We start from the raw sequence: 27180 nt of genomic DNA on the forward strand, positions 1-27180 counted from the left end.
TGTCCGGAATTGAAGAGTTTATCAATTTCACTTTCAATTTTCACCCTGCCCTCACTTTTACCTGGTCTCTGGCCCCTCCCTTTCCTTCCTCAACATCCGTTTCCAATTCTGGGGGTAGACTGGCCACTAACATCCATGATAAACCCAATGACTCCCACTGCTACCTGGGGTATACATCCTCACGCCCTGCTTCCTGTAAACACTCCACCCCATTCTCTCAGTTCCTCTCCGTCGCATATGTTCAGATGAGGCCAACTTCGATAAGGCAGCCTCCGACATGTCCATCTTCTTCCTCAACCGAGGATTTCCCAGCACCGTTATTGACAGGGCCCTCAACTGGTCTGACCCATCTCTTGCTCTTCTGCCCTCACCCCCACTCTTTCTTCCCGCAACAGTATTAGGGTTCCCCTTGTCCTTACCTACCATTCGACCAGCATCCACATCCAGAAGATTATCAGACACCATTTTTGCCACCTTCAGCGAGATGCCACCACCACACATATTCCCTCTCCTCTTTTGTCCACCTTCTGCAGGGACTGTTCCCTCCAGGACACCCCGGTCCACTCTTCCTTCATTCCCAACATCCCTCCCACAGCCCCACAGAACCTTCCTCTGAAGGTGTTACACCTGCCCATTTACCTCTTCCCTCTCAGGATTCCAAAGGCCCATACATACCTTCCGGGTGAAGCAACACTTTACCTGCACTTCCCATAATCTAGTCTACTGCATCCGCTGCTCACAATGTGGTCCCCCCTACACTAGTGAAACAAAGGGTAGATTGGGTGACCGTTTCACACAACATCTACGTTGTGCTCATAAAAAATGATTCTGAGCTTCCAGTGCCTGCCATTTTAACAAACCACCCTGCTCCCTGGCTAACATCTGCGTCTCTGGCTTTCAGCAGTGTTCCAGCCAAGCTCAAGACAAGCTGGAAGAACACCTCATTCTGAAACGTCAGTTTTCCTCCTCCTCTGATGTTGCCTGACCTACTGTATTCCTCCAGCTCCACAGCTTGTTATCTCAGACTCCAGCATCAGTAGTTCCAACTACCTCATTTTCTGAGATAATGGGAACTGCAGATGCTGGAGAATCCAAGATATCAAAGTGTGAAGTTGGAGGAATACAGCAGGCCAGGCAACATCAGAGGAGCAGGAAAACTGATGTTTCAGGCCTAGACCCTTCATCAGAGACCCTCTGATGAAGGGTCTAGGCCCAAAACATCAGCTTTTGTGCTCCTGAGATGCTGCTTGGCCTGCTGTGTTCATCCAGCTTCACACTTTGTTACCTCATTTTCTGCCTGGGGACACTACAACCCTCTAGACTCTGTACAGAGTCCAATAATTTTAAGGTCTAAGCTCTCCCGTGCCCTAGCCCCCCACCCCACACAACAAGCCTTGTTATCACATAGCCTGCCAATATGCAATACCTATTACGCTCACTAACAGTTCCCAATAACAACTATTCACCCTCCTAGCCAGATCATTATCAACTCCTTTGTCCATCCAACTGCTCTGCTCTCTCTTCAGGGTCTATCCTTTATCTTGTAGTTTACTCCCTACCCTAACCACCTCCCTATTTTCTGCATATAAACTAACATTTTCTCAGCTACCATCAGTTTTGAGGAAGGGTCACTAGACCCGAAACATTAACTCTGACTTCTTTTTCCACAGATGCTGTCAAATCTGCTGAGCTTATCCAGGAGCTTGTGTTTTCGTTCCTGATTTACAGCATCTGCAGTTCTTTCGGTTTTTATTTTGTTTTACTTAAGGCAGCATATTGGCCATATGACTTCTTTAGCTGTGGCATATATGTGCAGGGAGGTTATTTTGGAGCTGTACAGGACTATGGTTAAACTACAGCTGAACTACTGTGTGCAGTTATGATCAATGCCAAGTTTTGACATAACAGAGGAACACATGATCACTAAGGGTATGCACCAGAGGTAATTTGATTGATTTGAAAAGTAGGTTAAATAGGCAGACTTTACAAAAAAAAGGGCCAAGGGGCTCTTGAGGCATAGTGGTAATGTCCCTACCTCTCAACTAGGAGGCCAGGGTTCAAGCCTGCTTTCCCCAGAAGGGTGACACAACTTTCCAAACTAGTTAACTCAAAACTTATAAAAAGGGACGTTCATTTTAAAAAGTGAAAGGCAGGAGGTTTAGAGGGTATTTGCACAATATTTTAACCACGAGGGCATTTTGAAACTGGAATGCACTGCCTGGGAGGGTACTGGAGGCAGGAAACCTTGCAACCTTCTAAAAGGACTCAGATACACACAAAGTATCATAACTTTCAAACCTGGAAAATGGGATGACTACAGATTCACAGTAGTTGTTGCTGTTGATGGGCCGAAGGACCTTTTCTGCACTGTATGAGTCTATGACTTTTGTATATGCCAAAAGCAGCAGCAGAATGCAATAGAGATAATTAATTCCACAACTAACGGATTAGATTAAGGCTCTGCAGACCTGCCATATCCAGTCACGGCGGCGGGAAAATTAACCAACTAACACGAGAAGAAGATTCCACACATATGACCATCCTCATTAGTAGAGTGGCAAAAGTTGATCTTCAGCCAAAAGTGCCAAGTGGGTAAACCAACTTGGTCTCTTCCGAAGATCCCTACCCCGGTTGCCACTCTTTAACCAATTAAATTTCCTCAACAGGATATCAAGAACAGTTGAAGGCACTGGATGCTACAACGGCTCTAGACCTTGACCATATTCTGGTCCAGGTACTGAAGGCTTCTGCTCCAGAATTAGTAATGCTGTTTTCCTCCCAGGTACAAATCCTGACCTGGAAGTATACTGTTGTATTTCATTGTTGCTGGGTCAAAATTCTGGAACTTTCTACAACAGGTTGAGTGTGCCTCCACTATACAAGCTGCAACAGCTCAAGAAGATGGCTCGCCACCATCTTCTCAAGGACAAAACTGGATGGGAAAGAAATATTCACCTAGCCAGTGATACTCACATCCCATGAAATAATTTAATGAAAGTCGTCTCTTCAACAATTATCCAGATTCATTCTGGGCGGGAGCCAAGAAATCCGAAACAATCCTAACTGGTGGGAATGGCAGGAATTTCGTTCCATCGTACAGCACATGAACAGCCGACTTTAAAATGTTATTTTTGCCAGGAACTTAGAGAGTGAGAGAGTCCTACAGCATGGAGACAGACCCTTTGGCTCATCTGGTCCATGCCAACCAAAATGCCCATCCACGCTAATCCCATACCTTGCATTTGGCCCATATCCTTCTAAACCTATCCTATCCATGTATTTGTCCAAATGCCTTTTAGATGTTGTTAATGTCTCAACCACTTCTGCTGGCAGCTCATTTCATATGCGTGTCATTCTCTGCGTAAAAGAAAGTTGTCCCTCAGATTCCCATGTATTCTTTCCCTCTTACCTTAAACTGATGCCTTCTCTTTCACGATTACCAAACAGTGGGTAAAAGACTGAGTGCATTCATGCCTCCATACCTCTCATGATCTTATACACTCTATAAGATCCCTATGCTCTCTCCCATGCTCTGGAAGAAAAAAAGTCCTAGCTTGTCCAACCTCTCCCTATAACTCAGTCCCTTGAGTCCTGGCAATATCCTTGTAAATCTCCATAACACTCTTTCTAGTTTAAAAACATCCTTCATATAAGCAAGGCCAAAACTGAACACAATACTCCAAGTGCAGCCTCAGCAACATCCTGTACAACTGCAACATAACTTCCCAACTTCTACACTCAGTACCCTGATGAAGGCCAGTGACCCAAAAGCATTCTTCACTGCCCTGTCTGTGACTCCACTTTCAGAGAACCGAGCATCTGAACGCCAAGGTCCCTCTGTTCCACAACTCTCCTTAAGGCCCAATTCACCAATGAAACTCATACCTTGATTTAACTTCCCAAAATGCAACACCTCACGCTTACTTATATTGATCTCCACTTGTCATTTCTCAGCCAACTTCCCCAGCTGATCAAGATCCTACTGCAATTTCTGATAACCTTCCTCACTGTCCATGACACCGCCCAGTTTAGTGTCATCCACAAACTTACTAATCATGCTTCGTATATTCTCATCCAAATCTTTGTTATAGATAATAAACAACAATGAGCCCAGCACCAACCCAAGGCACACCACTAGTCACAGGCCTCCAGTCCAACAAGCATCTTCCCATTACTACTCTCCGCTTCCTATCATCAAGCCAACTGTGTACCCAATCTGGCAGCTCTCCATGGGTTCCATGTGATCTAACCTCTTGGAGCAGCCCACCATGTGGAACCTTACAAAGCCATGCTGACTAATCCTAACCAAACCCTGTCTTTCCAAAGGCATGCACATCTTATCCCTCAGAATCTTCTCAAGTAGCTTACCTACTACAGATGTCAGTGAGAGCAAGAATAGCAGGATATGGCAAATGAAAGCACGGCTAAAGAATTGGTGCAGGGGGCAAGGATTCAGATTCTAGAATCTTTGAGATCTTTTCTAGGGCAGACATGGCTTGTTCAAGAGGGATGGGTTGCACCTGAACTGGAGGGGGAACCAATATCCTGGCAGGCACATTTGCTAGTGCTTCAAGGGATGGTTTAAAACTAGATTGGCAAGAGGGTGGGATCCTCAACAGCAGGGAGTCAAGTGCGAGCTGGAAGGAAATACAGTAACCACAAATAGCAAGTTCAAGAGATAGCTTGGGCTGAAACATGACAGAGTGAGGAATGCCTCGGAACTTTGGGAGATTACAAGTATGACACAACAGAAGTTCTTAACTCAGCAAATGCAATGGTATAAAAGTAATAAGATTATAAGCATAATGTAATAATAGCATTTACCAAAAAGTCCTACCTCTTGCATCAGTTTTCGTATGATGTTAAAGACATTAAATAACCAAATGTCGTATTCAAATGAATTAATAGCCAGTAAGCATGAAGAACTGAACTATCCCTGGTATGACACTAAGCGAAAAGCCTCGGCAGAGAGGGTACAGATGATGGAATTGCCCTTCCTAATGCAGTAAAGGCTACTGTCAGGCTAGAGTGGGAATCATTTCTTTGTACCTAATTAGCATGGCAACGGATGCCCAAAATAGAAAACATTTCTTCAGAGCCAAAAATCACTGATGCGTGTAGAAATTAGAAATGTGTGATTTATTAGGTAAACAAGCTTTCATTTTCAAACTTTTCCTCAACTATAATCTTTGCCCTTCATTAGTATTACTCTAAACAGCTCTGAACCACAACCTCTTATCTGTTGCTTTTGGAATATTCTAGAAAAAAAACACTCCAAACCAATTTCACACCTAATTCAGCAAGTAATGGACTTGTTATATACTCTTACAACTCCAGTTTTATCCTTCCATACAGCGAAAAAAAATAAGGTCAGGAGTTGGCCATTTAGCCCTTTGAACCTGCTCCACCATTCAATAAGATCACAGCTGATCTGATATCCCTCACACGCACTGTTTTTCTCCATAAAACTCCATTACCCTACTAATCAAGAATCTATTTCAGCTTCAAATATATGAGGACTCTGCCCTACAACTCTGAATCCTCAGAAGAAATTCTGCATCCCACTCTTAAATTGGTGCCACCTAATTCTGAGACAATGCCCTCTAGTCCTAGATTCTTCAATGAGGGAAACATCTCTTAGCATTTACCCCCTCAAATCCCTGAAGAATCCTCCATGTTTCAATGAAATCACCTCTCATTCTTCTTAATTCCAATGAGCACAGTCCGAACCTATTTAATCTATGCTCAAAAGGCAAATATTCCATACCAGATATCATCCTAACGAACCTTCTCTAAATTGCCTCAAATGAAATATCTTTGCATAACTAAAAGGACAAAAAACTGCTCACAGTACTATAAGAAGCAGAACTGTGGACACTGGATATATGAAACAAGAACAATAACTGCCAGGGAAAATTAGCAGTTCTGGTAACATCCGTGGGAAGAAAGCATAGTTGAAGTTTTAAGTTCAGGAGTAGGGGAAGAAACAGAGGAGTGAGGAGAGAGGGAGCTGCAAGTCAATACAGTTTTAAAATCAAGGAATAGTCAGGAACCCTGCTTCAGGTATGGCAGAAATGGCAAAACTAAGTATAATAATTAAACCAAAGGAAATAAACAATAAATGCAAGAAGAAAGCATTAGTGTTGAGGGACAGGTTAGAGTGTTTGGTCCAAATAAAGGAATGTTAGATATAAACTAAATGAACTGCACAGACATAATCAAATAAGGATAATGATATAGTAGCCTTTACTGAGGCAAGACAGCAGGAAGATCAGGACTGGGAATTAACTATGACAGGTTATAAGTTTTACAGAATGGACAGGGAAAGGGACACAGAAAGTGGATTAGTCTTACTGATTAGAAACAAAATTACTTCAACAGTAAGGGAGGATATAATGAGAGGAAAGCATTCATTGGAGACCAGTTGGGTGGAACTAAGTTTCAGTAAAGGTTTGAAAACTGTAAGAAGCATCATGCACAAGACCCCTGGGTAGCAGCTCCGAAGTGCTAGATTGTAGGCAGAAATTAGGTAAATGTGTAGCAAAGCCATAGGAGTATTAATGGGGCATTTTAACTTTAGAAATTTAAAATGAAAAGCGTGAATTGGCAGCTAGAGTTTTAGATGTAGTTAAGACAGATTTTAATGAGACAGAGATCCAATAAACATGGAAAATCTGCTCATATGTAAAATAGCTGATGAATGGTAAAGGATATTTAAAGTAATATTTAACAATATAAAACCAATTTATACTCAGAGGGAAAAGCTCCACTTCACAGAGGAAACAAAAACAGCCTTGGGCAAGTAAAGAGATGAGACCGCTTAAAAGTAAAAGAAAGGCGTTAGAAAAATGCAAAAAAAAACACAGATCCTGCTGAATGGGAAAGACAGAATACGAAAAGGAACTTGCCAAGGACATCAAAATCAGACTGAATTTTACAGTGGGAAATTGCATGGGCAGAAGCAACATTGGCCCCCTAAAGACTGAAAGTTGGGATACCGTCTGATATGTTGAATAATTACTCTGCCTCAGTAGAAAAGGAGGATTGCTTGCTGGAAGTCCTGAGGAAATTAATAGGAAAATAGAAAACTTAGGAAAACCAGGGAATTACAGGCTAATCAGCCTAAGATCAGTCGTGGGGTTAACTGTTGATGTCTAAAATCAAGAATGGTTTAACTTAACACTATGAAAATTTTCAGTTATTTAATCAGGGAGATGCCGCATGGATTCATAACAGCTCAGTCATTCCTGACAAACCTCACTGAATTTTTTTGAAGAGGTGATTAAGGTAGTGGACTGGAGAATTTCTGTTTATCAAATGCCTTGCAGAAGTCCATATAAAGTCCCACTTAAGAGGGCAAATTATTGACATGGTGGGGAAATTGGGTGAGTGGTAGGAGACAGGAAGTAGAAATAATGAGACAGGTACTTAAATTGGCAGATGATCAGTGATGTCTCGTAAGGGTGTGTGTTAGGGTCTGATTTATTTACTAATGACTTGACTAATGGCATGGAAAGTTATATATCCAAATTTGATAAGAACACAAAGTTGGGTGGCATTATATCAATGTAGATAATAGCTTAAAATTATAAACGGATACTGACAGAGTCAGTAAATGAGGAAAACTGTTCCAGATGGAGAAAATGTAAGCAAATATGAAGCAATCCATTTTGGACTTAAATAGGGATGACTTTAAATACAGTGGATGTCCAAAGAAACTTGGGAGATTCAGGCATGTACATCGTTAAAACATCACAAACATGCAGAAAATAAGATGCCTAATGGAATCCCTGGCTTTATATTTAAGAGGACTGGAGTATAACCATGCATAAGTTTTGCTGCAGTTGGACAAATCATAGTTAGAGCCCACTTGGAGTACCATGAACAGATGTGAATACCATGCCTAAGGAAGGATACATTGGCCTTGGAGAGAGTACAATGTAAGATTACAGGAATGATACCTGGACCTCAGGGATTAAATTACAAGGAGAGATTATACAAATTAGGCAAGTTTTCATAGAATCTCTACAGTGTGGGAACAGGCCATTTGGCCCAACAAATCCACACCGACTCTCAGAACAACATCCCATCCAGACCCACCCTGACACTTTGCCTGAGACCCTGCATTTTCCTCACGGCTAATCCACCTAATTTACACATCGCTGAACACTGTGGACAATTCAGCATGGCCAATCTATCTACCCTGCACATCTCTGGACTGTGGGAAGAAACCAGAGCATCCAGAGGAAGTGTCAGGGTTTATAAAGATAAACTATTTCCATGATTAGGGGTTCTAGAATTTGAAGGCACAGTCTGAAAATTAGGGACCAGACCGGTCAGGAGAGATGCATCCAAGTGCTTCCTAACATGAAGGGTGGTAGATGTTTGGAACTCTCTTTCACAATCATGGTGGATGCAGGATCAGTTATTGATTTTAAGAGTGAGCTGGATAAAAGTTTTGTTAGCAAAAAAGTGTTAAGGGAGATGAGCCAAAGATGAATATCTGGATTTAGCCTACAGATCAGCTATGATCTGAGTGAGCAGAGGAACAGACTCGAGGGAGCAAATAGCCTATTCTTCTTCTTAACTTCTAAATGCCACTAAAATTGAAATTCAAAGAACTGAAAGAAAGTTATTCTCTTGATTAGGAAATTGGGGGTCACAGGAAATACAGATAACAGGTAAGTATTAATTGGAGGTATGTGACAAATGGAGTTTCATTGGCATGTGTTCAGAACTCAACCAGTCACCATATTTATTTGTGACTCCGATGATGGAATAAAAGTCCAAATTTGATGATGACAAGGATAAGCGCTATTGTAAGCGATCTGAAATATAACCGTAAAGCTTCCTAGATATAAAAAGATTCAAAATAGACAAAACTGGCAAACAGACCTCCAGTTTAGGCAGTTAGAAGTTCATGCATGTTGGACATAAAAAGGAAAGAGTTGATGTAAAGCTAGAAAACTGTGGAAGATCCAAAGACACTTGAAAGATCACCCACACACACTTACACACACTTTATTTATATATAAAATATATAAATATGGACCAGAGTCAGTTAGACCACAAAATCAGCCATGATTTCACTGAATAGTGGAAACAGGCTCAAGGAGCTAAATGACCTACTCCTGATGCTATGTTCCTAACATCAACAAAGCTAATTGAATGCTGGCTTTGTACTCAGGATTAGACATGAAAGCACAAAAAGTAATGCTTTACGAATGCAAAGTTCTGGTAGACCATACTCAATGACCCAATTCTGGGCACAGTACCTCAGGGTGGGGTTATGTTGGCCTTGGCAGGAATGCACTGTACATTTACCAGATGATTAAGACTAAATTACACGAGATATTATAAAAACTGAGTTCACATTCTTTGGAGTTCAGAGGTTTAAGGGACAATTTTATACTGTCAAAATATTAAGAAAAATTGGTTAAGTAGTTAGGAAGAAATTAATCTCCCAGTTTCATTATCTAGGACTGGGACACTGTCTAAAAATTGGAACTAGAAGCGTAGCAGAAATTTGGAAATGTCTTCCACCAGTCTTTATGAATGCAAAGTTAATTTTTTATTTACATCTGGTATTTTTGTTCAAAAATATTAAAGGATATGGGATGAAAGTGTGTGGAGTTCAATCAATTATTCAGAGCTACAACCTTTCTGACTAGTAAATAAACTTAATGGGTTTAATCACCCATTCCCATGTTGCTAGGGAAGGCAGGCAATAGCTCATACAAACCGTGGGTATCCAAGAAGAATTGTCCAATCAACTTCCCCCAAAGCTTTACAAAGTATTTTGCATTACTAATTTAACACACACGCAAAACATGGCAGCATTATTTTCCTAGCTGATGTTAATAATGGACAAGTCAGATCCCAGACTGAAATCTGGCTTGATTATTTAAAAAAAAATTAAGTGGCCATTCACTGAAAGCAAACACACAATGCAAAGATTTGATTTTAACAATAAAACGGAAGTTATTATGTAAGATTAAAAAAAGAACAAATCAAGCTATTTATAATAACAATGAAAAAATCTTGAAACAGTAAAAACATGATCCCAATGCCACTTTACAGTATCAAACACCAGAGAGACTTTGCTTCTTTATCATCTCTTAAGTTAAACTTAATGGTTTCTTTCAATTCTCAGTCTTAACAGAAGGGTAATCTTTTCCAGGATTGTTATACAACTGAGTTTAAACTTTCTCAGTTTCGAATGACCCCTTCAGGGTTCTAACTAAACAGTTCTGGTCTGGAAATTCTAAATTAAAATTCATCCATTGAGGCAACAACTGTTTGGAAATAACTCAATTTTCTCTGAGAAACTATTTTGTACAGCTAACGTAAAATCAGAATTTCTGTGAGCCAAAAACAAAAGCTTTCCAAGCTGTTCTTACCCCAATCAAAAACAAAATCCCGTTACTTCTAAAGAGTAAACAAACGAATGCTCAAATGTTTACTCTGTCCATTCATAAAACTTTCCCACAATGCAAACTAATTCCCATCACCACCATAGGGACACGCTCTTACATACTGGTTTATTAAATCCCCTTTGATACACAATTAAAAATACATAGGACACACCAATTCAAAATCCAAGCTCCAATATAAATTATATTATATATAAATTGCACACTTCACATTACAGTAAATAATGCCTTATATCTGCCTGTTTCCATCATAGTTAATGGAAGCTCGCAAGTAAAATATGAAAATATCAAGTCCCTAAGTTCAAAATCAGTGCTTAAGGTGAGGTAAAGATTGCCAGTCTTTCACAGTAGAGATAGGGGTAAATGGTGGTAGCTTAACCAGAGGATCACAATTTCTTGGCAAGGGCAGAGAGACTTGGGGGTTCTAGTACTGGATTCCTTCAAGGTAAACTTGCAGATTGAGTCAGTACTGAGGAAGTCAAATGCAATTTTTGCATTTATTTTGAGGGAACCGGAATATAAAAGCAGGGATATACCTCTGAGGCTCTAAAAGGCTCTGGTCAGGCCACACTTGGAGTACTGTGTGCAGCTTTGGGACTCATATCTCAGGAAATATGTGCTGAATCCACTCCAGGGCCAGAGGTGTTCACGAGAATGGTCTCAGGAAAGAAAAGGAACATATGAGGAATGTTTGAGGACTCTAGGTCTATACCCTGAGTTGGAAAGGATGAGGGGGGATCCAATCAAAACTTACAGAATACTGAATGGCCTGGACAGAGAGGATGTTGGGAAGATGTTTCCATTGGTAGGACAGACTAGGATCCAAGGACACAACCATAGAATAAAGGGAAGACCTTTTAGAACGGAGATAAAGAGAAACTTCTTCAGCCAGAGAGTGGTGAGTCGATGGAATTCACTGCCACGGAAGGCTGTGGAGGCTAGGTCATTGAGTATATTTAAGACAGAGATAGGTAGGTTCTTGGTTGGCAAGGGTTTAAGAGTTACAGGGAGAAAGCGGGAGAATGGAGTTGAGAAACATATCAACCACGACCAAATGGTGGAGCAGACTCAATGGGCTGAATGGCTTAACTTCTGCTTATATGTCATATGGTCTTATAAAGTGGAGAGGGTGAGAAGGAGAATCTTTCACGAGTCATGAACAGAAAACATGAACCAAAATGGATGTCAAATAGAATACTGAAGACTAGAGGATAGCAAACGCTGTCCCTTTGTTCAAGAAGGGGAGTGGAGACAACCCTGGTAATTACAGACCAGTGAGCCTTGTTTCGGCTATGGGTAAAATATTGGTGGGATTATAAGAGATAGGATTTATAATCATCTAGAAAGGAATAACTTGATTAGGGATCGTCAACACGGTTTTGTGAAGAGTAGGCCTCAAACCTTATTGAGTTCTTTGAGAAGGTGACCAAACAGGTGGATGACGGTAAAGCGGGTAATGTGGTGTATTTGGATTTCAGTAAAGCGTTTGATAAGGTTCCCCAAGGCAGGCTACTGCAGAAAACATGGAGGCATGGGATTGAGGGTGATTTAGCGGTTTGGATCAGAAATTGGTTAGCTGTAAAACGACAGAGGGTGGTGGTTGATGGGAAATGTTCATCCTGGAGTTCAGTTACTAGTAGTGTATCACAAGGATCTGTTTTGGGGCCAGTGCTGTTTGTCATTTTTATAAATGACTTGGATGAGGGCGTAAAAGGATGGATTAGTAAATTTGCAGGTGACGCTAAAGTCAGTGGAGTTGTGGATAGTGCGGAAGGATGTTGCAGGTTACAGAGGGACGTAGATAAGCTGCAGAGCTGGGCTGAAAGGTGGCAATTGGAGTTTAATGAAGAAAAGTGTGTGGTGACTCACTTTGGAAGGAGTAACAGGAATATAGAGTGCTGGGCTGATGGTAAGATTCTTGGTAGTGTGGATGAGCAGAGAGATCTCAGTGTCCATGTGCTTAGATCCCTGAAAGTTGCCACTCAGGTTGACAGGGTTGTTGAGGCGGTGTGCTAGGTTTTATTGGTAGAGGGATCGAGTTTTGGAGCCACGAGGTCACGTTGCAGCTGTATAAAACTCTGGTATGGCCGAACTTGGAGTATTGTGTACAGTTCTGGTCGCTGCATTGTAGGAAGGACGTGGAAGCATTGGAAAGGATGCAGAGGAGATTTACCAGGATGATGCCAGGTATGGAGAAAAGGTCTTACAAGAAAAGGCTGAGGGACTTGAGACTGTTTTCGTTAGAGAGGAGGAGGTTAAGAGGCGACTTAATAGGGTCATACAAGATGATCAGAGGATTAGACAGGGTGGACAGTGAGAGCCTTTTTCCTCGGATGGTGATGGCTAGCACGAGGGGACATAGCTTTATATTGAGGGGTGACAGATATAGGACAGAAGTCAGAGGTAGTTTCTTTACTCAGAGTAGTAAGGGTATGGAATGCCCTGCCTGCAACAGTAGTATATTCGCTAAGTTTAAGTGCTTTTAAATGGTCATTGGATAAACATATGGATAATAATGGAATACTGCAGGTTAGATGAGCTTCAGATGGGTTTCACAGGTCGGCGCAACATCGAGGGCTGAAGGGCCTGTACTGTGCTGTAATGTTCTATGTTCTATGTGAAAGTTTAAATTAACATAATGGAGCCTAAAATTCTTGGGAAGTATGTCTTCAATATCGGTCTTTTGTGTACTATCAATCTGATTTATTTAGAATAAGACTTTCCTAGCTAATGGTCTAATTCTATGATTTGGAATACAAAATCCAAGTCAACCCACAGGATTACATGTATGTGTAATAAAAATAACAAATTTCAAACTTACCTTTATAAATCTCTGATTTCTCTCTGTTTGCTATCTCCAGAAAGTCTTCAATTAAATCCAATGATATAAGGGACTGGCTGAATACAAGTCTGAAATTGGATACACGTGTTATGGGGATCAACACAAAATGACAACATTACTCTGTTAAATAGGAAGGTGTAATTATATTCCATTATTAGAGGGGACAGGGTAGATGGGAAGAGAAGTAAGGAAAGCTTTAGTATAATTGGATTTCACTAATACTCATTATGGAAACCTATTGGTAATAATATACAGAAACTAGAACTGATACCTCGGGCAAACAGAATGTCTTATCAAGCAACATACTGTGATTTTTTACTGCGTTGCCACTAATAACTTATTTGTCATGACTGCTTTTAAAACCATTTCAAATAAACATTACTTGAACTTCAATTTCAACAATTAGTCAGTCATAAAGATATACAAAGCATGGAAACAGACGCTTCGGTCCAACTTATCCAGCCTGACCAGATATCCTAAACAAACTTAGTCACTTTGCCAGTGTTTGGCTCATAACTCTAGACTCCTCCTATTCATATTCCCATCCAAATGCCTTTTAAACGTTCTATCTGTACATACCTACACCACTTTCTCTGTCAGTTGTTCCATACACACACTGCCACTGTGTGAAAATGTTACCCCTCAGGTCCCTTTTAAATCTTTCCCCTCTCACCTTAAACCTATGCCCTCTAATTCTGGACTTCTCTACCCTGGGAAAAATACCTCAGTAATTCACCCTACCCACGCTCATGATTTTATAAAACTCTTTATGGTCACCTTCTGAAGCTCCAGAGAAAGCAGCACCAGTTAATTCAGCCTCTCCCCACAGCTCAAATCTTCTGACCTTGGCAAGATCCTTGTAAATCTTTTCGGAACCCTTTCAAGTTTAACTAAGTCTTTCCTATGATGGGGAGATCAGAACTGAACGCAGTATTCTAAATTGGCCTAACCAATTCCTGTACAGGTGCAGCGTGACATCCGAACTCCTCTCCTCAACACTAACCAATGAAGGCAACAGTGCCAAATGCCTTCTTCACTACCCTGGCTACCTGCAACTCCACTTTCAAGGAATTATGCACCTGTAGCCCAAGGTCACTTTGTTCTGCAACACTCCCCAGGGCCCTACCATTAACTGTACAAGTCCTATCCTGTTTTGCCTTGTCAAAGTGCTCAAAACTCTTGACAAGGCAATAGGTAGAACAACTTCAACAATCCGAAGAACTCAATTTGTAACCATCCACTCAATAAACCCACAGGGAAAAGCAGTATAACTTTCAACCCAAATGCCAGACCAAATAATATGCGACTTTATTCACAAGGTTGGAAACTGCACAACTCAATCTTATGGCTAGGGATTTGAGGTTCAAGGCAGAATGACACTCCAGCATTGTTGCTAATGCCTGAGAACATGCTCTGACAAAGTCATCGTTTGCTCATGAGGTGTAGTGCCCCATCATACCAAAATAATCAACCTTGGGAGGTGAGGTGCTAAAACTGGGAGTCAACTGAGTTCTTATTAGATTATACGGAGCAACCAATGACCTTCACGGCTTCAGATAGTTAAGACAATTCCATCACTAGCTCAAAGAATTCAACCTAAGAGCCACTGTACTATATTTGTAAAGAATTCAGCATGTACAAAATATACAGAAAATCCATGTACTTGTAAGATAGCGAACTATTGTACATCTTGAAGCTTGCAAAAGAACTGAAAAAGGTTACAATATTGATATATTCTTATATTAAACCAATATGCAAGCATACAACTGTTATTATTCTGTTGAAATAAAACGGTCAACCAAGACATTGACTAGAATTATAGTTACATGTGTTTCCATTCTTGAGTTTTCAGTAAAATAATTGACCCATTGAACTGGGGGCTACAAACTTTAGATCTTTAATCTAATTGACTCTAATCAGTTAAACACTGCTACATGCTAACAGATATCTTCCTATACATTTACATTGGAATACACCTTTTTTTTAAAAAACTGTCCCCCAGTGTCCTAATTGCATATTACAAGCTCAGTTGGAAACGTGAATTTCAATAGATTCAGGTTTGATATTTGGATCAACCTTGATGCAAATAAAATGCTAACAGCAATTTTTTCTTTTCAATTTTTTTTGCAAATTGTAGTTAAATCCTTAGATATCACCACTTCCTCATCAAGTTGTTGGATTGGCAATCTACTTTTTTCCTACAGAAATTCCTAACAAATTGACATAGATAAGGTAATCTTAAAAGTAACCCCCTTCAATCTGAATTATTAAGAAGTAACTTAATTCTTATTCAACTAAAGGCTCCAAAATTTAGGAACTGCTCAAAGTTAACATGGGTTACAAGAGAATTTCGTACCTAAAGTGCAGTGGCATTCAAAGAAATTTCAAATTAATTGATGCCTCTCTCAAAAGGAACTTGAGAAAAACAAGATGGCAGTGCAAACATGATAGGTAGTGCTCAGGCTCGTAAGCCTGTTTGTTCCAGCCGGCCACATCCTTCTCAATCTCTTTCCTTCTCCCTCTCTCTCCTGCGTCATCTTTTTCTTTCTCGTGATCTTCTAATGTCATGGGGAAACCAGAGCAGCATGGGTGGGTGGCAGTGCCCGGAGGGAGGACACGTGGCTGCAGGAGGACCTGAGCATGGACTCAGGGACTTGCCAGGTCTTCGGCTGTGGCGGCACCTGGAGTAGGGACTCTTGGCAGCAGCAGGTTGCTGTGGCAGAGGTCAGACTGGGGAATACTGCGGTATGTCTGAAGTATGGACTCTTGGCAGGGTTGTCATTGCTGTACCCATAGCAGGGACTCCTTCAGGCTCGGGACATCTTATGATTATCTTGCAAAAGGCCCTAGAGCTGTGTCTGAAGACTCCTTGTACAGAAGATGAATTCTATTTATGTAATTTCCTTTGTTGTGTAATTCAAAATGGCACTGGATTGTGGCGACAAAACACTTTTCACTATCTTTCTAGTGTAGGTGACAGTAAATAATTCAAAATTTCTCTATTAACTAAGAAAAAAATGTCAACTCACACTTTTTCTCCAATTGCTTCAGACATATACAGAATTTCAAACAAAAGGGCCATTTTCCCAGAATGCTGCAATACTTCTGCATCAGCATCCGTGATGAACTCTTTGTACCAATCCGCAGCTGGACTACCTGGATTGGAACCAGTTGAGGGTTTTGCTGTTTTTTTTTGAGGGAGTTGGTGATGAAGAAGGAATAAAATCAGACATTACATGGAACAGCATTATAATACAAGTCATGAAACAGTACACTTAACAGTTACATACATTCTATCCATAACTATACATTAACTACACTATTGGTTAAGAAACAGCTCATTATGTTGCAACTGTGGGGAATACTCAAATTCTAGCTTGTTCCAGGAATCTCAATAAAATAACACAGTCAGTAAAGAATGACCACATCTGCTAATTCTGTGGCAGTTAAAAATAAATAACATCAAACCAACTCTGATAACATAAATGCACAAAAAGCTGGTAAGTGTTAATCACAATGTCCTTCATAAAATTAACCTGACGAAGGAGCAGGGCTGTGAAAGCTTGTGATTTCACAGAGTTGTAGAACACAGAAACAGACCCTTCAGTCGAACCAGTCCACGCTGAAAGTAATCCCAAACTAAACGAGTCCCACCAGCTTGCTCCTGGCCCATATCCCTCCAAACCTTTCCTATTCATGTTTCCAAATTTCTTCATCAGGAGTTAATTCCACACATGAACCACACTTTGTGTAAAAAAAAAAATTGCCTCTCCTCTCATGTTTGATGTGTCCCCTAGTCTGGAAATTCCTCATCTTAGGGAGAAGACAACTACCTCCAACTCTATCTACACCTCTCATTATTTTATAAACTTCTATCACTGCTCAAACTCCTACAGTCACTGAATAAAGTCCCAACCTATTCAGCCTTTCGTCACAACTGAAACCTTCTATACCCAACATCATCCTGGAAAATTTCTTCTGAAACTTCTCCAGCTTACTAATATCCTTCCTATAACTGAGCAACCAGAACAGGACACAGCATTCTCGAAAGAGTTTCACCCATGTTCTGGACAACCTCAACATAATGGCCCAACTCCTATGCTCAAAGGACTGAGCAATGAAGGCAAAAAGGTGTCGAACGCCTTTTTACGATCCTGCCTACATGTGATGCAAACTTTAAAGAATTATGTAGCTGCGCTCCAAGGTCCCTCTATTCTACAAGACTGCCCAAGGCCCTACCATTAACTGTATAAGCCCTATCCTTGTTTATTGTACCAAAATGCATTACTGCGGTTGGTTGGCTTGCTGAGCTGGTTCGTTGTTTTTCCACAAATGTTTCATTACCCTGCTGGGTAACATCATCAGTGCGGCCTCCGATGAAACACTGTTGAGTCTTCCCGCCTGTTACTTAAACTCTGGTGTCCATTGAGCTGAATTACCTCACTTCCGGTTTTCCTTTGCAGTGGAGTGTATGTGGGGTCGAGCTCTATGTGCTTGTTGATGGCTTTCTTTGTGGAGTACCAGACTTCTAGGAATTATCGTGCTTGCTTCTGCTTCTCCTGTCCCAAGATCTTGATGTTGTCCCAGTCAAATTGGTGGTTCTCGTTATCCATGTGGATAGAGATGAGCGAGTATTGGTCATGTCTTTTTGTAGCTAATTGGTGTTTGTGTACACTTGTCATTAATTTCCTTCCTGTTTGTCCAACGTAGTGTTTATCACAGCCTCTGCAGAGAATCTTGTATATGACACTGGCCCTGTTCATAGCGGGTTGTGGGTCTTTGGTTTGGGTGAACAATTGTCATAGGGTTGGTGTGGGTTTGTGTGCCAATCTGATACGCAATGGTCGAAGGAGTCTTGTGGTCAGTTCAGACATGTTCATCAGAGCAGCACACAAACCCATACATTTGTTTCTCAATTTCTCTCACTGTAAGGGGGCCTACAGTAAATCCCATTAAAGTGATCTATACTTTATTATTTATAATTTCTATCCATATATTTCCACAGACAATTTTTCAAAAATATTGTTAGTTACAGCAGTAATATATTCCTTAATCATACCCAGCTGCCCCCTGCCCTACACCCCATCCACCCGTTGCCTTCTTTTCTGTCCTTACCATAGCATCGAAAACCTGGAACGCTGAGCTGCCAGTTTTGTCCATCTCTCAGCCAAGCTTCTGTAATAACTATGATGTCCCAATCCCATGTTCTTAAACATGCCCTGAGCTCACCAGCCTTAGCTATAAGACCTTTTGCATTGAAATAAATGCAATTTAGTTCTTCAGTTACTACATACCATGACTGTCTCATTTTTAAAAATTGACATGGTCTCCTCACATTCAGAACCCACCCCATTGATCCTTCCATTTACATGCTACTTCGAATTCCTCCATTCGCCTTCTCTATCAGTATAAGGTCTCCCTTAAAAGAGTAAGAAAATCTCTCTGCTAAGATATTGGCTCCTTTCCAGTTTAGGTTAGGCCTGTCTTTTCTAGCCCAAGACATTCCAATTGTCCAAAAAACCTCAGCAATACACCAGCTCTTCAGCCATTGATTTATCTCCTTCAAATAAACCTGTTGGGCTATAACCTGACTTCATGTGGCTTCTGATTTCATAAAATGCACACAGCATGATATTCACAGGAACTTGAGCAGAAATGCAAATAGAAAAAAAATGAACATAAACAAGCCCAATGAAGAATTAAATTTCTACCATCATCTGCTTTTGCAGCACTGGAGTCTGCAGGTTTCTCTTCTGTGCTTGCTTCTCCTCCACCACGTGACCTTGAATTCCAAACTTTGATCACTTCCACATCATTGTCACTGCCACTCTCCTTTGAGGTGCTTTCATCTTTCTTTCCATGCTTTTTTCTCTTTTTACTAAAATAAATAAATCAACATGTTTAGATGTAATTTTTCTCAATGTTACAACTAATTACTGCAACTATTAGATTCTGCTGATGGCATCTCTTCACCTGAAACAGCCTATTCTAATTCGCCAAGGGCCATACAAATATGTAAATTAATTACTAAATTGACATTAGTTATTTTATTGAAATAGTTTATTAAAACAAAAAACGAAACAAGTGATTTAATGTCAAATCTTACTGAATTTCATAAAATACATGTGTCTATATAAAAACCAAACAGAAACTGAAGCATTCATTTAAAAGACTTTTCAAAACTTACTTTGCCAAGCCCCTTTGGAATATAATGGTCCTATTCATTCGGGTGGTTGCAAGATTATAGGAATACTATTCTATTCCATACTTAAATTACACCAGTTCTTAATACAAATTTGACAGTATGGAATTAAAGTGTACAGTACATAGGAAAAATCCACTCACCACTGTGTGGTGGGGAGAAATGTGTTACAATCAATTTCTGCTATGAAGGCTCATTTCGCACTGTCTCTCTCCCCTCCCCCCTTTCTCTTCACCACCTACCAACAAGCGCCCCCTTACCCCCGCCAAGCCACCTCCTCTTCCCACACCCTGCTCCCCTGTCCTCCTGGTAGGAAGTATATTAGTCGAAAACAGGTGAAGTGCAAATAGTTTGAGGTAAACCTATACAAATCATCAAAATACCACTCAAATGAATAAGATGATCAAAAATTAAAACAAACTACTAAGTTTCATAGAACATTAGAGCACAGTACAGGCCCTTCGGTCCTCGATGTTGTGCCGACCTGTCATACCAATCTCAAGCCCATCTAACCTACACTATTCCATGTACGTCTATATGCTTGTCCAATGACGACTTAAATGTACCTAAAGTTGGCGAATCTACTACTGTTGCAGGCAAAGCGTTCCATTCCCTCACTACTCTGAGTAAAGAAACTACCTCTGACATCTGTCCTATATCTTTCACCCCTCAATTTAAAGCTATGCCCCCTCGTGCTCGCCATCACCATCCTAGGAAAAAGGCTCTCCCTATCCACCCGATCGAACCCTCTGATTATATTATATGTTTCAATTAAGTCACCTCTCAATCTTCTTCTCTCTAATGAAAACAGACTCAAGTCCCTCAGCCTTTCCTCGTAAGACCTTCCCTCCATACCAGGCAACATCCTAGTAAATCTCCTCTGCACCCTTTCCAAGGCTTCCACATCCTTCTTATAATGCGGTGACCAGAACTGTACACAATACTCCAAGTGCAGTCGCACCAGAGTTTTGTACAGCTTCACCATAACCTCTTGGTTCCAGAAGTTGATTCCTCTATTAATCAAAGCTAAAACACTGTATGCCTTCTTAACAGTGATAATGGGAACTGCAGATGCTGGAGAATCCAAGATAATAAAATGTGAGGCTGGATGAACACAGCAGGCCCAGCAGCATCTCAGGAGCACAAAAGCTGACGTTTCGGGCCTAGACCCTTCATCAGAGAGGGGAACGGGGTGAGGGTTCTGGAATAAATAGGGAGAAAAGGGGAGGCGGACCGAAGATGGAGAGAAAAGAAGATAGGTTGGGAGGAGAGTATAGGTGGGGAGGTAGGGAGGGGATAGGTCAGTCCAGGAAAGTGGGATGAGGTTAGTACGTAGGAGATGGAGGTGCGGCTTGGGGTGGGAGGAAGGGATGGGTGAGAGGAAGAACAGATTAGGGAGGCAGAGACAGGTTGGACTGGTTTTGGGATGCACTGGGTGGAGGGGAAGAGCTGGGCTGGTTGTGTAGTGCAGTGGGGGGAGGGGACGAACTGGGCTGGTTTTGGGATGTGGTGGGGGAAGAGGAGATTTTGAAGCTGGTGAAGTCCACATTGATACCATTGGGCTGCAGGGTTCCCAAGCAGAATATGAGTTGCTGTTCCTGCAACCTTCGGGTGCCATCATTGTGGGACTGCAGGAGGCCCATGATGGAAATGTCATCTAAAGAATGGGAGGGGGAGTGGAAATGGTTTGCGACTGGGAGGTGCAGTTGTTTATTGCGAACCGAGCGGAGGTGTTCTGCAAAGCGGTCCCCAAGCCTCCGCTTGGTTTCCCCAATGTAGAACACACCACCCCACCAACCTCCGGATACAACGCATCATCCTCCGACACTTCCGCCATTTACAATCCGACTCCACCACCCAAGACATTTTTCCATCCCCACCCCTGTCTGCTTTCTGGAGAGACCACTCTCTCCGTGACTCCCTTGTTCGGTCCACACTGCCCTCCAACCCCACCACACCCGGCACCTTCCCCTGCAACCACAGGAAATGCTACACTTGCCCCCACAACTCTTCCCTCACCCCTATCCCAGGCCCCAAGATGACTTTCCACCATTAAGCAGAGGTTCACCTGCACATCTGCCAATGTGGTATACTGCATCCACTGTACCCGGTGTGGCTTCCTCTACATTGGGGAAACCAAGTGGAGGCTTGGGGACCGCTTTGCAGAACACCTCCGCTCGGTTCGCAATAAACAACTGCACCTCCCAGTCGCAAACCATTTCCACTCCCCCTCCCATTCTTTAGATGACATGTCCATCATGGGCCTCCTGCAGTGCCACAATGATGCCACCCGAAGGTTGCAGGAACAGCAACTCATATTCCGCTTGGGAACCCTGCAGCCCAATGGTATCAATGTGGACTTCACCAGCTTCAAAATTTCCCCTTCCCCCACCATATCCCAAAACCAGCCCAGTTCGTCCCCTCCCCCACTGCACTACACAACCAGCCCAGCTCTTCCCCTCCACCCAGTGCATCCCAAAACCAATTCAACCTGTCTCTGACTCCCTAACCTGTTCTTCGTCTCACCCATCCCTTCCTCCCACCCCAAGCCGCACCTCCATCTCCTACCTACTAACCTCATCCCACCTCCTTGACCTGTCCGTCTTCCCTGGACTGACCTATCCCCTCCCTACCTCCCCACCTATCTTCTTTTCTCTCCATCTTCGGTCTGCCTCCCCTTCTCTCCCTATTTATTCCAGAACTCTCACCCCATCCCACTCTCTGATGAAGGGTCTAGGCCCGAAACGTCAGCTTTTGTGCTCCTGAGATGCTGCTGGGCCTGCTGTGTTCATCCAGCCTCACATGCCTTCTTAACAGCCCTGTCAACCTGGGTGGCAACTTTCAAGGATCTGTGTACATGTACACGGAGATCTCTCTGCTCATCTACACTACTAAGAATCTTATCATTAGCATTAACCATTTCAATTTGATTGATCTTATCATTAACCATTTCAATTTGATTGTCTTAAACATAGCAATAAGTAATAAAGCTTATGCAGAACTTGCACAGAATCTTGGTCAGACGCACCCTGTACACAATATTGCCTCGCCTGCACCATTACAAAAATGACAGAGAGAAGATGCAAGAGATTTACAAAAGAGAATCGGAATAGAGACAGATTAGAATTAACAGGAAAGATGCAGATTAACGATCACTCATCTAGCGAGTTTTGAGAAGATTTGTAGCTCAGGTTGAGTTTCTGGATGTGAGTTTGCTCGCTGATCTGGTAGGTTAGTTTTCAGACGTTTCGTCACCATTCTAGGTAACAAAATCAGTGAGCCTCCGGTGAAGCACTGGTGTTAGGTCCCACTTTCTATTTATCTGTTTAGGTTTCCTTGGGTTGGTGATGTCATTTCCTGTTCTTTTTCTCAGAGCATGGTGGATTGGCTCCAAATCAATGTGTTTGTTGATGGAGTTCCGGTTGGAATGCCATTCTTCTACATTTGACAAACAGGCAGAAAGCTAGCCACCAGGATACATGAACATCAACTAGCCACAAAACGACATGATCCACTATCACTAGTATCCTTACATACAGATGAGGAAGGACACCACTTTGATTGGGACAACACATCCATCCTAGGACAAGCCAGAGACATGCACGAGAATTCCTAGAAGCATGGCCTTCCAACAAACACATTGATTTGGAGCCCATCTACCATACTCTGAGAAAAAGAACAGGAAATGACATCACCCACGCAGGAAATGACAGCACCAACCCAAGGAAACCTAAACAGATAAATAGAAAGCATAACATAAAAATCATTGAAAACATAACACCAGCGCTTCATCGGAGGCTCACTGATGTTACCTAGAATGGTGACGAAACGTCTGAAAACTAACCTTCCAGCTCAGCGAGCAAACTCACATCCAGATCACTCATCTGTTTCTGAGAGTCCAAATTCAAGTCCAAGAACATATTACATTATTAAGAAAAGATCCATTCTACTGAAGCTTTTATCTTGCACTCATTATGATAATTCACAAGAATGCCAATTCAAAAGGGAAAACCAACATCTTTACTGCATATAACGAAGTGTGGAGCTGGATGAACACAGGAGGCCAAGCAGCATCTCAGGAGCACAAAAGCTGACGTTTCGGGCCTCGACCCTTCATCAGAGGGGGGTTGGGGAGAGGGTTCTGGAATAAATAGTGAGAGAGGGGGAGGCGGACCGAAGATGGAGAGAAAAGATGATAGGTGGAGAGGAGAGTATAGGTGGGGAGGTAGGGAGGAGACAGGTCAGTCCAGGGAAGACGGACAGGTCAAGGAGGCGGGATGAGGTTGTAGGTAGGAAATGCCAGGTCCCCTCCCTTGACCTCTTCATCTCCAACTGCCGTCGAGACATTAACCGACTCAACCTCTCCACCCCTCTCACCCACTCCAACCTCTCCCCCACAGAGCGGGCAGTCCTCCGCTCCCACCACTCCAACCCCAACCTCACCATCAAACCCGCAGACAAGGGTGGCGCAGTGGTAGTATGGCGCACTGACCTCTACAACGCCGAGGCCAAACGTCAACTTTCCGACACCACCTCCTCCCTTGATCATGACCCCACCCCCGAGCACCAAATCATCATCTCCAACACCATCCATGACCTCATCACCTCAGGGGATCTCCCACCCACAGCCTCCGACCTTACTGTTCCCCAACCCTGCACAGCCCGTTTCTATCTCCTTCCCAAAATCCACAAACCTGCCTGACCTGGTCGACCCGTCGTCTCAGCCTGTTCCTGACCCACCGAACTCGTCTCCATCTATCTGGACTCCATTTTCTCCCCTTTGGTCCAGGAACTCCCTGCCTACGTCCGTGACACCACCCCCGCCCTCCATCTCCTCCAGGACTTCCAATTCCCTGGCCCCCAACACCTCATTTTCACCATGGACGTCCAGTCCCTATACACCTGTATTCCTCATGCAGACGGCCTCAAGGCCCTCCGCTTCTTCCTGTCCCGCAGGCCCGACCAGTTCCGCTCCGACACCCTCATCCACCTAGCCAAACTTGTCCTCACCCTCAACAACTACTCTTTCGATTTGTCCCACTTCCGACAGACAAAGTGGGTAGCCATGGGTACCCGCAGGGGCCCCAGCTATGCCTGCTTCTTTGTAGGTTATATGGAACAGTCCCTCTTCCGCACCTACACAGGCCCCAAACCCCACCTCTTCCTCCGTTACATTGATGACTGTATCGGCACCACCTCTTGCTCCCCAGAGGAGCTCGAACAGTTCATCCACTTCACCAACACCTTCCACCCCAACCTCAAGTTCACCTGGGCCATCTCCAGCACATCCCTCACCTTCCTGGACCTCTCAGTCTCCATCTCAGGTAACCAGCTAGAAACTGATGTCCATTCCAAGCCCACTGACTCCCACAGCTAACTAGAATACAGCTCCTCCCACCCACCCTCCTGCAAAAATTCCATCCCCTATTCCCAATTCCTCTGCCTCCACTCCCAGGATGAGGCATTCCACTCCTGCACATCCCAGATGTCCACGTTCTTCAAGGACCGCAACTTTCCCCACAGCGGTCGAGAATGCCCTTGACCGCGTCTCCCGCAACACATCCCTCACACCCTGCCCCCGCCACAACTGCTCCAAGAGGATCCCCCTCGTTCTCACATACCACCCCACCAACATCCAGATACAACGCATCATCCTCCGACACTTCAACCATCTATAATCTGACCCCACCACCCAAGACATTTTTCCATCCCCACCCTTGTCTGCCTTCCGGACAGACCACTCTCTCCGCGACTCCCTTGTCTGCTCCACACTCCCCTCCAAAACCACCACACCCAGCACCTTCCCCTGCAACCGCAGGAAGTGCTACACTTGCCCCCACACCTCCTCCCTCAACCCCATCCCAGGCCCAAGATGATTTTCCATATTAAGCAGATGTTCACCTGCACATCTGCCACTGTGGTATACTGTATCCATTGTACCCGGTGTGGCTTCCTCTACATTGGGGAAACCAAGCGGAGGCTTGGGGACCGCTTTGCAGAACACCTCCGCTCAGTTCGCAATAAACAACTGCACCTCCCAGTCGCGAACCATTTAACTCCCCCTCCCATTCCTCAGACGACATATCCATCATGGGCCTCCTGCAGTGCCACAATGATGCCACCCGAAGGTTGCAGGAACAGCAACTCATATTCCGCTTGGAAACCCTGCAGCCCAATGGTATTAATGTGGACTTCACAAGCTTCAAAATCTCCCCTTCCCCCACTGCATCCCAAAACCAGCCCAGTTCGTCCCCTCCCCCCACCGCATCACAAAACCAGCCCAGCTCTTTCCCCACCCACCAGTGCATCCCAAAACCAGCCCAGCCTGTCTCCGCCTCCCCAACCTGTTCTTCCTCTCACCCATCCCTTCCTCCCACCTCAAGCCGCACCTCCATTTGCTACCTACTACCTCATCCCGCCTCCTTGACCTGTCCGTCTTCCTGGGACTAACCTATCCCCTCCCTACCTCCCCACCTATCCTCTCCTCTCCACCTATCTTCTTTTCTCTCCATCTTCGGTCCGCCTCCCCCTCTCTCCCTATTTATTCCAGAACTCTCTCCCGATCCCCCTCTCTGATGAAGGGTCTAGGCCCGAAACGTCAGCTTTTGTCCTCCTGAGATGCTGCTTGGCCTGCTGTGTTCATCCAACTTCACATTTTGTTGTCTTGGATTCTCCAGCATCTGCAGTTCTAATTATCACTTTTTACTGCATATATCCACTGAGAAAATCATAAAGACCTCAGTGGAAACTCCCAGTGCAGTCAGAATGTGGAACGTGCAAATTTTGATTGCAAGTGTGTCGTATACAGGACTGTAAAAAGGGGAAATGCATAAAAACAGGTTCTTCGTAACCCAGCTGGCATTTTGGCCCCTCCCTTGCTCATCCTGCCCAGATCTCTCCAATGCATAGGGAAAATTTGAAATGAGTATTTTCAAGTTTTAACTGAAACTTCATGCACAGAAGACTTCTGACCAGTAAATGCAATTTCACAAAATGCCAATTAAATATCCAAATCTTTCATCATTGTGTATTTCAGGACTAGAATAACTCCAGAAACAGCTTGGAAATAAAGGTCTAACTAAATTTAATTATGACTTATCAGATGCACAAAGAGCACCTAAACATTGCCCATTGTCCCACTGGGCTTTCAAAGATGTTGGAAACAAACAAGTTCAAAGTGATGAGAGGCATAGATAGAGAGAGGATAGCCAGAGACTTTTGCCCAGAGTGAAAATGACTATGATGAGGGGACATAATTATAAAGGTGATTGGAGAAAGGTATAAGGAAGATGTCAGAAGTTAGGTTCTTTACACAGTGTTGAATGCGTAGAATGCGCTGCTGGCGATGGTAGTGGTGTCAGATACATTAGGGGCATTTAAGCGACTCTTGGATAGGCACAAGGATGATAGTAAAATGTAGGGTATGCAGGGTAGCTTGATCTTAGAGTGGGATAATAGGTTGACGCAACATTGTGGGCCGATGGGCCTGTACTTTCTACGTTCATGATCTAAGTGCAACAAAAATAAACGGCAGAAGAAACTCTGTAGTTCTGTCCAAGACTCCAAACTTGAAATATTAATTTCCCATAAATGCTGCCAGTCCTGAGCTTCTTCATTAATTTGGTTTAGTGGCAGATCTCCAGCATCTGCTATTCTCGTTTTATTTACATAGACAAATGGATTTTTAAAAACATTATTAGTTG

General features: G+C 43.0%; 1 protein-coding gene across 2 annotated transcripts in view; it reads right to left on the minus strand.

Moving 5' to 3' along the window:
• Positions 1-27180, minus strand: part of atrx (ATRX chromatin remodeler) — a 233303-nt gene that overhangs the window by 51146 nt on the left and 154977 nt on the right. For both annotated transcript variants that reach the window (XM_048545006.2, XM_048545004.2), the window contains 3 exons: positions 18987-19153; positions 16305-16458; positions 13255-13343 (listed from right to left, as the gene is read on the minus strand). In XM_048545006.2, coding sequence (XP_048400963.2) covers positions 13255-13343; positions 16305-16458; positions 18987-19153 — 410 coding nt within the window. The remainder of the gene's footprint in view (positions 1-13254; positions 13344-16304; positions 16459-18986; positions 19154-27180) is intronic.

The sequence above is a fragment of the Stegostoma tigrinum genome, chromosome 15, assembly GCF_030684315.1.
Source record: "Stegostoma tigrinum isolate sSteTig4 chromosome 15, sSteTig4.hap1, whole genome shotgun sequence".
Lineage (NCBI taxonomy): Eukaryota > Metazoa > Chordata > Chondrichthyes > Orectolobiformes > Stegostomatidae > Stegostoma > Stegostoma tigrinum.